The 14,996-nt window shown below is 36.8% G+C and overlaps 1 protein-coding gene across 23 annotated transcripts in view; it reads right to left on the bottom strand.

The window, feature by feature from the left end:
* The window catches only part of ABI3BP (ABI family member 3 binding protein), a 234,624-nt gene that overhangs the window by 93,299 nt on the left and 126,329 nt on the right, over positions 1–14,996 (bottom strand). For all 23 annotated transcript variants that reach the window (XM_055316193.1, XM_055316194.1, XM_055316195.1 and 20 more), the window contains 6 exons: positions 9,431–9,496; positions 8,193–8,267; positions 7,557–7,631; positions 6,679–6,753; positions 5,750–5,821; positions 4,898–4,972 (listed from right to left, as the gene is read on the bottom strand). In XM_055316193.1, the coding sequence (XP_055172168.1) occupies positions 4,898–4,972; positions 5,750–5,821; positions 6,679–6,753; positions 7,557–7,631; positions 8,193–8,267; positions 9,431–9,496 (438 nt within the window). The remainder of the gene's footprint in view (positions 1–4,897; positions 4,973–5,749; positions 5,822–6,678; positions 6,754–7,556; positions 7,632–8,192; positions 8,268–9,430; positions 9,497–14,996) is intronic.

Raw genomic sequence — 14,996 nt, 5'->3', positions numbered from 1 at the left:
TCATCAGTTAAGTTTGGAAGGAGAAACGGAAAAAAACAAACAAACGAAGGCATGATTCTCATTTGGAAGACATGAATGCAATAAAGTGACCAACAGTTTGGGTTGTGAAGGAAAATATGGGTAATTGGCTGAGATGGCACCAGCAGAACACAGTTTTTTTGCTCTCTTGAAGAAAAAGAAGCTATAAATATTGGGGTTCATTTTTCTGTTTCTCTTAATGAATTGCCTAGTAACCCATCAGGGTATTTAGATCTGGAAAGATCATACTACTTTTCAAGAAAACCTGCAAATGTTAGAGTTTTAAAAGATAAACACCTCTGAAAGTGAAGAGACAAAAATGTCTACGAACAGAGGAAAGCCAAGGTCCTCCACTGGAAACAACTAGGTTAAAACGAGCTCAGGACACAGTACTCAAATAGGAGGAGGGACAATACAGAATGTGTCCAATCAAAATCAGTATGGCTTTCAGGGCTGTTCCAGAGCCTCTGTTTAGTTAGCACAAGCAAAGAGTATATTCTTCAGACCAAAATGGCTGAAATAAAGATCTGAAGAACTTAAGAAATTTTTAAAAGCCCAAGCTAAGGACGAAATTGCACATAATGAGTACAAATGAAAGAGTTTTTTTTCCACTCAGTAAAGGAAACTTCATTACCCATCCTTGACTATGATGGTAATAGAGTCAGAGGTTCTGGGGCTATAATGAAACAAGTAGTATCACAGGCCATGCTGAAGATCACCATTTAAGACAAATTAAAGTCCTTTACTAGAAAAGCTGTTCTCTCGCTGGTGAACAATCAGGTTCTATGGTTTATTACACTAAAGATCAATCATCTCACATCCTTTCCACACACCATAATAAAGGTAAGAATTGAGAATTCTGATTTTTCTTGTTGATTTTTAGCTATTTTCCCCTCTACCAAATAGTGTGAAGATTTCTCCTAGTGCCTGAGGAGATACTGTTTTAACCTCTTCAAGGTCATCCAAAGCATCCCATCACCTGCCATTTTGTTTTCATGTAGAACGGTCAGGTTCACCCAAGAAAGTGGGAAGAGGTAACAGACCCATCAGACCTTTAGCCAGGTCTGAGATCTGTTAGTTTTGGATGATTTTTGCCTGGTTGGATATGATACTCTTTCACACATACACACACAAAAAGGAGTAGGACATATGGTCTATAAAGGTAAAAAGGGCCATGAGTGTTCAGATGGTGTTCCTCCTATTTACTAGCATTTATTGCTGATGAACAAACTGGTTTATATATGAAATTTAGTTCATTCTGTTTAGCAAATCAAAGAAGTCAAAAAGTAATATCAGATTTCATCACTTAACAATTTAAATAATATTATTTAAATATTCTGAAAGACAACAATCCCTCCTATGTTTTTCAAATTGGCAATAAGTAAATGATATTTCAAACTAAATATAGTTTGGTTACAATATCTGTTTATGCTTTTAAAAAGACCATCTAGTAGATTTCTTATTCTACAGAACAAAAATAATTCTTTCAAGAAGAAAATAAAAAAGGAACTAAATTTTTGAAAAAGAAAAAGTGAAGATTCTTTGCCATTTTTTTTTCTTACAGAAATTAACTAATATGGCAGCCACCAACAAGCTTAACAGAACTTAAATCATTTTGTTTCTTACATTTCTTATACTACATTTACCAGGATGACGTTTCTGGACTACCGGCTATGGAAAGATTTGAGAAAGTAAGCAGAGACTCTTTAGTATCTAAGGAAAGAGAAGATTGCAACGAATAGTGCAGGGAGAGAATTTTCATTTTTTCTAAAATCAGTGTATAATAGGCACAAGGTGTTCTGAAAAATGGTGTCATTCTTTAGTATGTCTGTAGCCAAAACATTGTTTTCGATTTCTCAAGAACTTATCCAGAAAAAGATTAAAACAGATGAATGGCAAAGGCTGAAGTGATGTATCTGATTGAAGTACACATAACAACGCAAAAATTCTGTGTGTGTGTGTGTGTGTGTGTGTGTAAGAGAGAGAGAATAGAGCATGGGAGGAGCCTGGATGTCTCAGATTCTACAGGAGAAAAGGATAAATAGTAAGTGTCAATACCTTAAATATAACTACCAAAAAAATCTTTCTCTGAAAATAGTAAACAAAAATTCTTTTTGAAATTTTGAGGTTGTAATTCATGCTTTAATTTCTACAAAGTTGCCATCTGAAACTGAAAAAGTAAGTAAGATTTGTCATTTGTAGCATCTTACAGGATTTATAAAGATTAAATTTGGTGGTCTTAAGAATTTCATAAAGAAAAAAATCTGTATTTTTGAGTTCCTGACTGAAACTGAGACCAAAGAGTTATGAAGCCTCATCAGTTAAGCTTCCAATTCACCTGCACATAGAAATATTGAAGTCAGAGTTTATTAAAAGCAAATACATCTTCTGACAAGATCTCCCCTATTTTATAATTTTAAGGTGTTACCGATAAAGGAATAAAAATGTTAAGTGGCATGCAAACAACTATACCACTCACCTCAGCCCAAAAGAAAAATATACCTGGCTCACAGATTTGTGACTAACCATGAGAAAAATTTATCATTCTAGCCACCATGTCAGAGAACTATGTAAAAAGTGTCACAACAAAGTTAACGACTCATGGTATGAAGGAAGCATTTCTCATGGTATGAAGCAGACGAGTTGGGACATGCTGGATGGTGGGATTTTCAAGAAAGCAGTGGATTATGCTTATAAAACAAGCCAAACCCAATGTGGGTTTTTATTCGTTAGTTTAACCTCAAAGGAAAACCAAAGGAAAAGCAATCTGCATGGAAAGTGAAATGGAAAAATAGCAGAGTGTGAGGACAGGGCTGGGGAAGGCAATGAATCACTGAAATAAAAAAAGCTTTTAGTGGTTTATTTGCTCTCCTGAACCTTGGCTAGCAACAGAAATCTTCTGCAGAGCTATCTTGGTGGCCTGCCCCAGAGTAAAAATAAATACATTTTTAAAAGCTAGAACCCAAGCCCTGGTTTGCAGAGATCCGTTACTCTGTGTTGCTCAGACCACTCAACGTCAACTCCAGTTGGTGTCAAGTTAGGCACAGATTCTGAAGCAGTAATACTTGATGCCAGGGGGAAAAGCATGGCTATTCTTAGGTGAGCAGAAGGCAGAAACCAGAGGAATATAAAATCATTAGCTTCCAAATAATTTGTCACATGTTAAAAGGAAATGTCAAACACCGTATAATGATAAGAACACATCCTCTCCCCTTATTTGTATTAATGAATTTCTTTTAAACCTTCCTTTAGAAACCACCGAAATTACTAATATAACTAATGATTTTTAAACCATCAAGAACATCTGAAGATTTTTTTTTTTGCTATTTTCATATTTTTCTTGTAATAACAGAAATACTTAGATTGGAGAGACATTTACTTAAGTTTGGTGGTCTAAATATATGGGAATATTTCTCAATCTGCCTGGTAGTAGCCCTCTATTCAAAGTATAACTTAAGTCTAATGGTTATTATCTTATTCCAAAGCCCTCTAAGCATGATTGTTAAATAAATGTACATTAAACCCTCTCTCATATAGCTGTCAGAGTTCTTTGATTTAAACTTTTAGGGTTCTTGAGTTTGATTAACTATACTTCTTTCTCCAAATAACCCCTCTGAGTAAGAAAACTTCATTCCATTTCTCTCACTTGGAGACCTCACTGATGTTCTCAGCGTCAACTACACTCCCTACGCCTAATCCCTAATTTCCTTCAGTTTAACACCTACACCTGGAACTCTCACACTTCCTTTTTCTTTTCTTTCTTAAATATTTTATTTATTTATTCATGAGACACACAGAGAGAGGCAGAGACATAGGCAGAAGGAGAAGAAGGCTCCCTCTGGGTAGCCTGATGGTGGCACTCGATCCCAGGACCCTGAGGTCATGACCTGAGCCGCTCAACCACTGAGCCACCCAGGTGCCCCTCACTGCCTCTTTAAAGGAAGTCATGAGAATTCTTTTTCTGAGCAGTTACAATTTTCTTCCTTACCCATTTCGCTGTAAAAAAAAAAAAATCATGTCCACTGAAGTAGAAAATCTTTTGTTTTGATAATCCTACTTTGTAAACACCCATTAATGAAAAATCCGTTGGACATGATAGGGAGAAAAATCCTGGAGCTAAGGGCTTAAAATTTGGATGAAAATGATTTGTAGTGACAGAGTTCCTGTGTGTAAGGGGATACTTAGAAGTCAACATTTAAAGTGCTATATAGATTCTGGATAGATAGAAAAAAACGAAAGTTTGGTCATTCAATATGTCCTGCAATCTATATGCAGGGGATTGTCTCTTTTTTTAGTTACTTAAATAGAATAAGTTCTCTGCGAAAGAGCCTGCTTTTCTTTAGCAAAAAATCATTATTATCTCCTGAGAAGTAAACAAAAGTAAGTGTTCAGAAATCAGCTTCATTTCAGAGGGAAGTCATGGAGCATTAGGAAAATACGATCCTTTCTAATCCTGCAGCTGGAGAACTGAGAAGCGCTAAAACAAGGGCAGAGTTTTTAGGGGATGGAAACACTTCTCCCTTTTCAGGCTGAAAGGCTATTGTTTAGTGTGATCAGAATTCCAGTCAACTTTGGTATTGGAAACTATTTCATAGTCCTAGACAAGGGAGTCCTCAATCACTCCCATCCCTCTATTTCTGTATTTTCTCTGTGATGGTCATGAACATAATGATCCACCCAACAGCTGAGAGCAACGCTGTGATAATATCAAAGGGGTTGGTTATAATGACATCATTTCATTGCATTTTTGCACTTTCTACGGAAAATCTGTATCAAATGACAAAATCCAAATGACAAGTCCTTGCTCCAATGAGTGGCATGAAACAATTTTCAACCCTACTTTTGGAATTAAAAAAAAAAAAAAGTTCAGGGTAATTACCAGGTTTGGTGTATGTCACTTCTGGGATGAGAGGAATTTTAGGTTTCAAAGAAATAAATTGTGTTTTACTGGGAGCTGGAAAAGTAAAGAAAATAATCAACAAATCAATATTTAGGCATTTCAGTGTCTAAAACCACAAAAGGAAATCTATAACTAGAATGAACCCATCATCTTGGACAGTTTTTGGAAATATTCCTTTGAAAGAATATTTCACAGGCCAGTATTTAATGGAAATACAGTGACAGATTTTCATTTGGTTTGAAAAAACACTTTAAGAGTATATTTGAACAGAAATAGCATTGCTACAAAGCCACAACTACACAAAGAAAATTAATCCATTATTTTAAAAAATCAGTATACTAATTTTGCACCCTTACTTCACATTTCTCAGCCACATCCAAGTCTTTAAGCACTAGAAAACAGGCATGTTTTAAAATTAATAATCACTGATAGGTATGCCATGATCTACATTATAAAGAAATTCTACTAACATCCTAATAGAATACTGTTTTTCCAAATGAAGTTCAGAGTTGAACTTGAGGGTCTCCTTCAAAAAAAAAAATGTAGGACTGTGTTTGAGACTCAAATAAAATGACTGAAGAAAGAGGAGGAATCAGCAGTGGTCTGCCAGCGTTCCAAGGTACAGGATAATATCTGATGCTCAGTTCAGAAGCACGGACTATGGGCAACGATCCAAAACCATGAAAGCCACAGAGCTGTCATACTCTATGAGATTCTCAATATTGTCAGAATGATCCAATAAGAACAGAAACTGAGACATTACATAAAAGCTAAGGAACTGGATTTTCATGGTAAAATGAAGTAACACGTCTACCAAGGACATATCATTACCCAGTGTTGTCCATGTAGGTTCAGGGCTTTTAGGAATTTTAGATGTAATTGTTCCAGGACTTGTGGTTCTTTCTGGTGATGGAAAGGAAAAAAAAAAGTAAGATATCCTAGAGACAATAAAAAGATATAGTCCCAAGAAGAACTGGATGACCCTTTTGAAATCCTGCCATATTTAGCTGTCAGTATTTACAAACTCAGTGAGTAAAAGTTTTGGGATAGTTTCTAAGTTCAGTCATAATAGTAAGGCTATAAAAAAACTGTATTTATTATACCATAAAATAAGCAAAACTTGATTTGTTGAGCAAAATTCTGAGTGTATTATTTGGCAATGAAAAAATTACTTCCAGATAAGCTACCTGTACCATGCAAATCCGTGCCATAATGTATTTTGTTCCCTCCTCCTTCTAATTTACATATTTTGAGACTTACATCCTCAACTCTGAGCTTCCACCTAAGTACTGTATAGTCTTATAAGTAGATTGCATAGTTTTATGTTGATCTCTCCTTCTTGCTGTATGATCATTCTAAGATTATAAGCAATTGAAAAGTCGGAATCATGGTCTCTCCTCTCAGCCACTGCCCCAGTTCAAAGCTGAAACAAGAACTGTCAGCCTAATAAACACCTAAATATACATGCATATCAAGGAAATGAATTACCCAATATATCTTACTCTTTAACCCTGTGACATTAGGACTTATTTCTTGGTTTATACCAAAATTCCCATGCAAGAATATCACTGACATAATTTTCAATAAAGTCGTATTGAAAAATCGATTTCTTTATTTTGAATTATTCATCTTCAGTTAATTTCAAATTTTATAAAGACATTTTGACCTATAAAATCATATAACCTCTTTTTGTGATAAGGAGATAGACATTCTCTATTTGGAATTAAATATCCTAAGAGATTAAGGAGGCAGTTATTTACCAGGTTTGGTTCTTGGTGTTTTAGGCTTGATGCGTCGTTTAGGTGTAGAAGGGAAAGATGTAGTTTGCTGGGCAGCTGAAAGAAGATTTAATATAGCTTTGATAAATGATATTTTGCAGGGGCCAATCAGGTGATAACTGTAAATTTGTAAACTTCTTGAGTCCAAGAATTACTTTTTATTTCTTTGCTTGATAAATTGTCTATATGAAAATTGAAGGTATACTGTTGAGTTTTTAAATGTACTGGGAAATGGGCACTCTTGAGGGATTTAGGCCACAAGGTATAGTTAAGAACTCAAAAGACAATTTATTGAACAATAGGGGAGAAGCACAAATATTTGGGATTTAGAGAATGGAAGTTCAGAACTTCTTTAATTCTGTGGCTCATGACTAACGTCACTAGGAGTTAATAGTTAATGGACTTCATTATTTTAATAATTTTCTATTATAGAATGTAGGCTGTGTTACTTCTTACCCATCTTTCTTTGTGCTCTTTTTATTTTGGGCTCTTTGTATTTAGACTACTTTGAGAAAAATACTCTGACCAGGTGGTATCTAATTGTGCTAAATAGGAGAGAATCTATTCCAAAATAATTATCATCTCAATTCTATTGCTATTTTCTGGTTGGCAGAGTTGAAAGGATTGCAGAAAGAAAATAATTCTTTAAATATATGGACACCAAGATTATGAAAAGTCTTTGAGAATTATCACAAGGCAAAGTATGATCGATAACCCAGTTCTTGGAAGAATTTCATGGTAGAGAATGAAGGGAAATATTTACTACTGAAAATATTCTGGAGGTCCAACAAAACTGATCATTTTCTTGTCACTTTATCTGCTCTTTCGAAGTACACAACCACAAAAATGTCATTAGTTACCAGGTGTTGTAGGTGGCATTTCAGGACTGGTAAAGATTTCCAGTTTTTGAGGAACAAATGGTGTTTCACTTGGAGCTGAAAACACAAACACCCCACCCATCAAGTAATTCCGGTTATAATGAGGTATTTTAGAAGTTTTAACATGCTTTTAGATGGTATTACAAAGCACATGCTACAAGTACATGATTAAGAATGAAAAATGCATGTAGTCTTGAAAGCTGGTGGATAAAATAATGATTTAAAGAAGAGAAAAGGTCAGAATGATAATTGTTCAGTGGCTGACTCCGGGAAGGCTCAATGCATGGAAGAGAGGTGATACAGGCCACAGACACATGAGATGGGATGATATGGATGATGAAGAGGTCCATGCAGTTTTCAAAGCTTTTCATTCTTTTAAGGATGAAAAAAATGATGATCTGTTATAGCTTGAGAGAGAGAGAGAGAGAGAGAGAGAGAGAGAGAATGCCCAAAATGAACATAAGATGCCTGCATTACAGGAAAAAAAATATATTCAGAAGTAAGAATGAAATAAATGATTAGATGTGATGGAATGAAATGGTCATTTGGAAGAATGGCATTCACATGGATTTTCTTTTGATGGAAAACAAAGTAGGATTTTTCTGTTAAAAACATTACCCAGTGTTGCCCTTGGCTGTTCAAGAGTTCTAGAAGTTTTAGGTGGGACAGAATCCAGAAATGGATCACTTGTTGCTGTTGGAATAAATGTCAACATTTATAAAAGCAGAAGGCCCCAAGAATAAAATACAAATTCATGAGTAATAAATTACACCTCACATGGGGAAAAGTATTAAGAACACGTAAAAGAGTGCCGACCAACATTTTTAAACTAGTGATTCATTAGGAGCTGAAGATTAACTCATTTTGAAAAACATACATACTTTAAACATTAAAAACCATGAAAAAAACAACATTGCATATATTCAACTTGTTTTCAACTAGTTTTTCTGGTTTCTCACCTTTGTTTCTTAACTACTAGCTGAACCTACCCGTTAGCATTCTATTCCATTTCTTTCCTTATTTTCTGCTTCTATTTAGAATTGTTTGCCTTTATCATGGCACAAATAATGCACAGATAAGGCAAAACATGCAAAAAATATCAGATATATATCTATGTCTAGCAGATACCAGTCATATTTACTCCACATCTCTCAGAGTACCTAATTTAGTAGGTGCTTATAAAACACTTGCTAAAAGGAATAATTAGATTGGGTTAAACTTCTCTGTAGAAGGATTAGTAAGTGAAAGTCAAAGATTAGACCCAACTGAACTTCTATAGAAAAACGAATGACACGATTGCTCTAGGGCAGGATTTCTCACCTCAGCACACTGTCATTTAGGGCGGATAACTAACTCCTTGTTGGGTGGGGAGCTGACCTGTACATTGCAGGGGTTGGCAGTATCCCTGGTCTCTACCCACTAGGGGTCAGTACCACCTTCCCCAGCGTGACAATCAAAAATGTTTCTAGCCTTTGCCAAATGCCTCTGGGGGAGAAAGAGAGAAAAGTAATCCCCGTTTGATAACCACTGCTCTACAGAAACCTCTCCAAGAATCTAAACCTTTTTAGAATGATATTGATAATAGCACAATAGGCCATTCCATGACCTTGGCTCAGTGGCATCCAAATCTATCTGTCCCTCTCACATGTGTCAGAGCTTGTTATTGATGCACATAAAGGAATAATTGCTCAACTGAGAAATGGGTAGAGCTCATCTCCCTGACGCAGACTGCCATTTCTCCCCTGCGGAGTTCTAAAGAGCATGCTTTCTCACGCTGCAAAAATTAGAGAAAGAACTAGGTGTAGTGCTCTCAGAGTATCTGGCATCCAAAGAAAGACTTGAGAAGCTGGATATACCTGTATGGGGCTCTGACATTTCAGGCTCATCTGATGGCGTAGGGCTTGAGAAAACATCGTAAGTTGCTTTTAAGAGAAAAGGTAAAACAAAAGAGTAGATGTTAATTTTGATTAATTTTAAAAGATTTCATGACATAATTTAATGCTGGTTACAAGAGAGTCTTACATAGGTGCTAGTGAGTTTTGGCTCTGGGCTACTGGTCTTGTCACTACCACGCAAGCCATCACTAAGACTTCCCTCCAGTCTTTCCCTGATCTAAAGGCTTTTCCACAGTGAGTCCCAACACTGGCCTCAAGGGTGATGTGCACGTAGTGCTGTATATTTACAATGAACTAGTGCCAGCTCTAAATCAAAGAGCTTCAAAGAGTATAAACATATATGAGTCAGAAGCAATTTGAGCAGAGATTTCCAAAGAAGGAAAGAGCAGTCACATTGAAGCTCTTTGCATCGAGGCTACTGCTTAGTCTTCCTACGTAGTAAAAGTACCATCATGGAACCTTATGTTTGGACAGGACTTTTCCGTTGGCACAGCACTGTCTCACGACTCGGCTTACTTAACCCTCTCAACATCCCTGAGAAACAGGTGAGGTAGAAATCATCCCTATTTTTCCAGATAATGGGGTGTTATCTCTTGTTTTCCAGAAACAGGTGAGATTTCATGGTGGCCAAGACATTTGCCAGTGGTCCCACACTGGGATTGTTGAGTTTGGCAGATTTTCCATCCCATTAATAGGGCCAGGGAGAGTGAGTGAGTTAAGACCAGTCCTCTCCTCTTGCACCACGCCTCCTGCCACTTTAGCTAGAAGCAGCTTTCTTTCTACATTCCTTGTAGCCCTTCTACAGTCTAGGTGGATTTTAGGACCAATTTCATAGTCTACGTGGGATAAAGAAAGCAGGGCAACCTTAAAAAAAAAAACAGTTGGTTTTAACACAGGGATAAATTTCATGTCCACGTAAGAGTTGACTCTGCAGGCAAAAACAGCACCAAAATAAAGATGTTCTTCTTTTCTGCACAAAGAGCTGTCACCATGGTAAGGAGAGGGGTAGAGAAAGCATGAATTGTTATGAGGTAGATGCTACTTTCCTTACCCATTCAAAATGGCTGTGTAGAAATAAACTAGAAAGGCAGGAATTCACAGGAAAATTTACTCAACAGGGTTACTTGTACTTCCATGACACGGTAGTGATTTTGAACCAGTGCTAGCTGAAGGCCTACGAAAGGTAATATCCCACCGTGTGACACACTCAGACGCAGAGAGGGCGGCTTGCATTGCACCACACATGAAAGAAGCGGGAAAGAGATTTCAATTTGTGAAGGACTATCTTTGCAAAATCTTCAAAAACAGAACATTATGAGTCATGAAAATGTTCTAAGGGTAAATCTATGACATAGTCATGCAAAGTTCTCTTGCACCTAGCTACAGTTTTTAATGATTAACCTGTTCTTTTTTTTTTTTTAATATTTTATTTAGTTGAGAGAGAGCACATGAGCAGGGGTGGTGGGCACAGAGGGAGGGGAAAGGGAGAAGCAGGCTCCCCAGGACTCCAAGATCAAGACTTAAGCCAAAGGGGGATGTTTATCTGAGCCCTCCAGGCACCCCAAGAATGGTTAACCTTTTAAAGGACAAAACTGCTGGCAGTTGCTGATCTGAGACTCCCTTTAAGCCAATTTTAAGTTATGGATCTAGCAAAGTCAGCTCTATCTGATTCTACACAAGTTAGGAAAACGTTACCGACTTCTATTTAAATTTCTCATACCAGAGATTATGAATAAATAGCTTGATTTTTAATATTTTTATATTGTTGCTTGCTTTTGGAAAATGCCACAACCTTTACCCTAAGTCCCACATTCCCCTTCTATCCCTATCTATTCCCTTCTTCTGTTAAGAAACAGCTTTCTTAGATTCTGTACTTTTTGTCTCAAGAGATTTTTTTTTTTACCCTCATTCTACTTCTTCTCTATATTTACAATTCCCTTTTATTCTGCAGGTTCCAAGCCAGGCTGGCATTTTCCCTCATGTTGTCCTTAGAAGGTACAATACTGGAGAGAGAAGCCTCCCTTCTATCATCCTCTGGCCTTTGTGGCTCATGTTGGGAAGTTCCCAAATGTCAGGGACCTCTTATTTCCAAACCTTTTCTCAAATATGTTTAAGATTAAAATAACACATCTGCTAAGACGCTTGGTCCCTGCTATTTCTATTTCTGGAGTCTCTGAGAGTTGAGTAAGTTAAGAACAAGAGGGCTAACAACTCACAGACACAACTTCTGGAAGTTTTCTGTTGTTTGGGCAGCTTTGAGAGACACACTACCACCATCTCACTTGACTCATGGATTAGACATGCTTTTTTGACTTGAAGTACTAGGTGTCAGAGGACAGAACAGTGTCAAAAATGGAGTTCTCTAAAAATCAACAGCCCTTAATTGCTTTACAAAATTCCTACGTATTTCTATACCAGAGTGAAATGTGTGAAGTGGTTAGACATCCCTGGCTTTTTAAAAGGCTACTCCAGCTATAAAAGAGACAACTGAGAGTTAAGAGCAAACCCTTCTATTTCTTAGATACTGAGTATCTAGAAATAGTACTCTAATGGTGCACTATTAGATGTTTAGAGGCAAACATCTTCTATCACCAATGTTTACTTTAGTGGGTGAAATGCTCCTATTTGACAGTAAGCACATTCTCTAATCTTGCATTCACAGAACATAAATGGGACCAATTACAGTTGCAGGACCAATCTAATGCAAGTAAAATAGGTAGTTCAATTCAAAGGTTAGAAAAAGTAATTATTAACTTTCTCTCAAAAAACAGTAATGACTTAGCATAATCAAATTTTGCTTTTGTATTTTTCAGAGAAGATATTAGTATGAAATAAGCCACACTGCCATTTGCTCACAACTCCCTAAAACAACCTTTGTTAAATTGTTTTGTTGGTTGTACATTTTTAGTTTTTAAAACCTGGTTAGATGCAAATTCCATCATCAAAATGCTTGGTACTGCCTGGGAAACTACGATGGTGCACAGATAAAGTATTTCCAATTACCAAGAATTTATCAATTTATTTTATTCAAATTCCATGGATATTAGTAACTACGTGAAAGACTTTCTTTTTTAAACAAAGTGTTACAAGAAAGACCTTATTAGGACAAAAATTGCATCAGTCATGCTCTTAGGCACTCCTAGGTTTATTTTACTCCAGGGCCGGGTACGTGGTGGAGACTTGATAAATTAGAAATAATTATTCTATTAATCAATGGAATTAATAGTGTTAATCTGCAAGGTGGCCGTTACAATGAACAAGTAACAGTGGGTTTGACAGTTGGGTAGTTTATGCTCTCAGGAAGGACAAATGAAAATGAATGAATAGGCCCCTTTAATTATCTTATGATACACATACTTGTGCACACAGATCTCTTCCTCCACTACACAATTAATTACCTGCCATAGGCTTATGTGGCCATACCCTGCCATGGTAATAGAATCCTGAAAATATAGATGAAGGAGCAATGGGAAAATACAATAGGACTATCAATAAATAGCTAGATGAGAAAAACATTTATGAGCACCACACACAGAGTTCTCAGTACCATTTAAATAAATAAATAAATGCTTTTCTCAGTTCATGGAAAAATAACATACCTTTCTGGTTGGCCTTGAAATTTGTGAAAATAGTGCCTACGAGAAAATGTTCATGAAGCGAAACCAAAGGCTGAGGCTGTAAATCTCAAAGTGAATCTGTAAACCATCTGCTGCACTTGAACCCTATTTTTCCTACTCTCTAAGCATCAACACCACCACTCATTCCTACTTTTTCTCCTCTCTAGGGCTTAATCCAGTTGGGTGGGCCAGATCCTTGCTCATCAACACCTCACAGGGAGGCACTAAGCTCCAAATGTAGATAGAGTTCAATCTCTTTTCAACCACCCTAAGCAAACCACCTGTGGCCACAACTTTCCAACCAGTATACCACTCCTCGGGTGTGCTAGTCATTCAGTTTTCAGGTCTTTAAATGATTCATAGAGCTTAAAATCATATTGTAATTTACTGAAGTTCTACAAAGTAGTGAGTGTAATTAGTGATGAACTCCTAAGGCAGCTTCCAAAGTGGATTCTAATGAAGAGATGAAGCTGACTATTCTGTTCTGACTCTCTTGCAAAGGGAAAGCCTCTCAAGAGAACTGTTTATTGTTCAAGGGGAAGGAATTATGCCAAAAGAAGGGAGTCATCTTAGTAATATGTCACAGTACATTTGGAGGGAAAAATCAATTTTGTCTGGACACGCTGGGGAAAGAATAGGCAGGAGGGTTTTCTAAGGATGAAAGTAATCATGTCGAATCATCTCGGGTTATAAAAATAAACCATTTACTTTGTTTGAATTAGGCTTTAAATCTTTCCTGGTATTAAATGATGGTCTTTCTAAGGGGATGGAGGAGGTAAGTTAAGGAGGCTTAACACAGATGACATTATGAAGCCAGAAACGAAAGGCTGATGTCCATCCTACCCCTCCAATGATACAAGGGAATTAGAAATCATGCACGTGCCTTAGCTTGGGATGATACACACATAGCATTTATGCTGCTTCTCCCAGCCTCTGATGCCCATGGAAAAACACAGCCATTTAGGTTCTTTATTCCCCGAACCTAGAAAGGGTCAGAGTTTATAGAATGATTCAGGCTGCCACTCTTGACAGCACAGCTGTGTGATACATTCTTGCCATTGGGTTAACAGGACATCAGACCATTTCATGGAGAGCAGGGCCTCTTTAAATAACAATGCACATACTTTTTCTATTCTTGTAAAAAACAAGAGAAATGAAGACCCAAATGAAGAATCATTTGGTTGGCTTATATACCAGTTTAGAGTCTTTTTATTTTCTCTCTTCCTTCCTTCTCTTTAGTAATTTGTTATTATTTGTATTTTATTATTACTATTGAGTGCCTGGAGCAATTCAGGAAGTCTGGGATGGGCAGTGTGGTGGGAAGAGAATGCATTCAGTGCAAGAGTCCCTTGCATTCAGGAAAGGATTACAGGGCACCTCATATGTACTATGAATCTGTGAATTAGATTTAGTGACTTACATTTTTTTTTTTACACATTAGTTCTAAGACATAACAACCCAGTGGAAAAATTGATATATTATTTCCATTTCATAATGGGGAAACTGAGGCTCTAAGAGGTAAACTTGTCTACAATCACAACACTGTGAAATAGTTGAGTTGGTTATCAACCCCGCTTTGTCTCACTCTATAGTACACAGATTAGTGATCGCATTCAAATTAAGAATGAACTTCAGAAACTGGCCAGCCTTTCTCACAGACCACTTAATGTTTCTCAAAAATCTATAAGGCACCTGGCCCTAATAACATTTAATTAACTCTTGGCAAACTGTTCAATGAAAAATTTCAAAGCAAGCTGTATGACATTGTTTCACACTTAACTTGGAGTGCTTTGTTAGAGAGAAGCTTAAGAAAGAAACGAATGAGGATCTAGTTTTTGCTCCTCTATCCATTCAGGGGTAAGCCTCTCACTTACCTCCTTAAAAGAAAATGATAGCTCTCTTTACTTCCA

Source organism: Nyctereutes procyonoides, unplaced genomic scaffold (genome assembly GCF_905146905.1).
Source record: "Nyctereutes procyonoides isolate TBG_1078 unplaced genomic scaffold, NYPRO_anot_genome, whole genome shotgun sequence".
NCBI lineage: Eukaryota > Metazoa > Chordata > Mammalia > Carnivora > Canidae > Nyctereutes > Nyctereutes procyonoides.
This window is presented reverse-complemented; position numbering and strand designations above follow the sequence as displayed.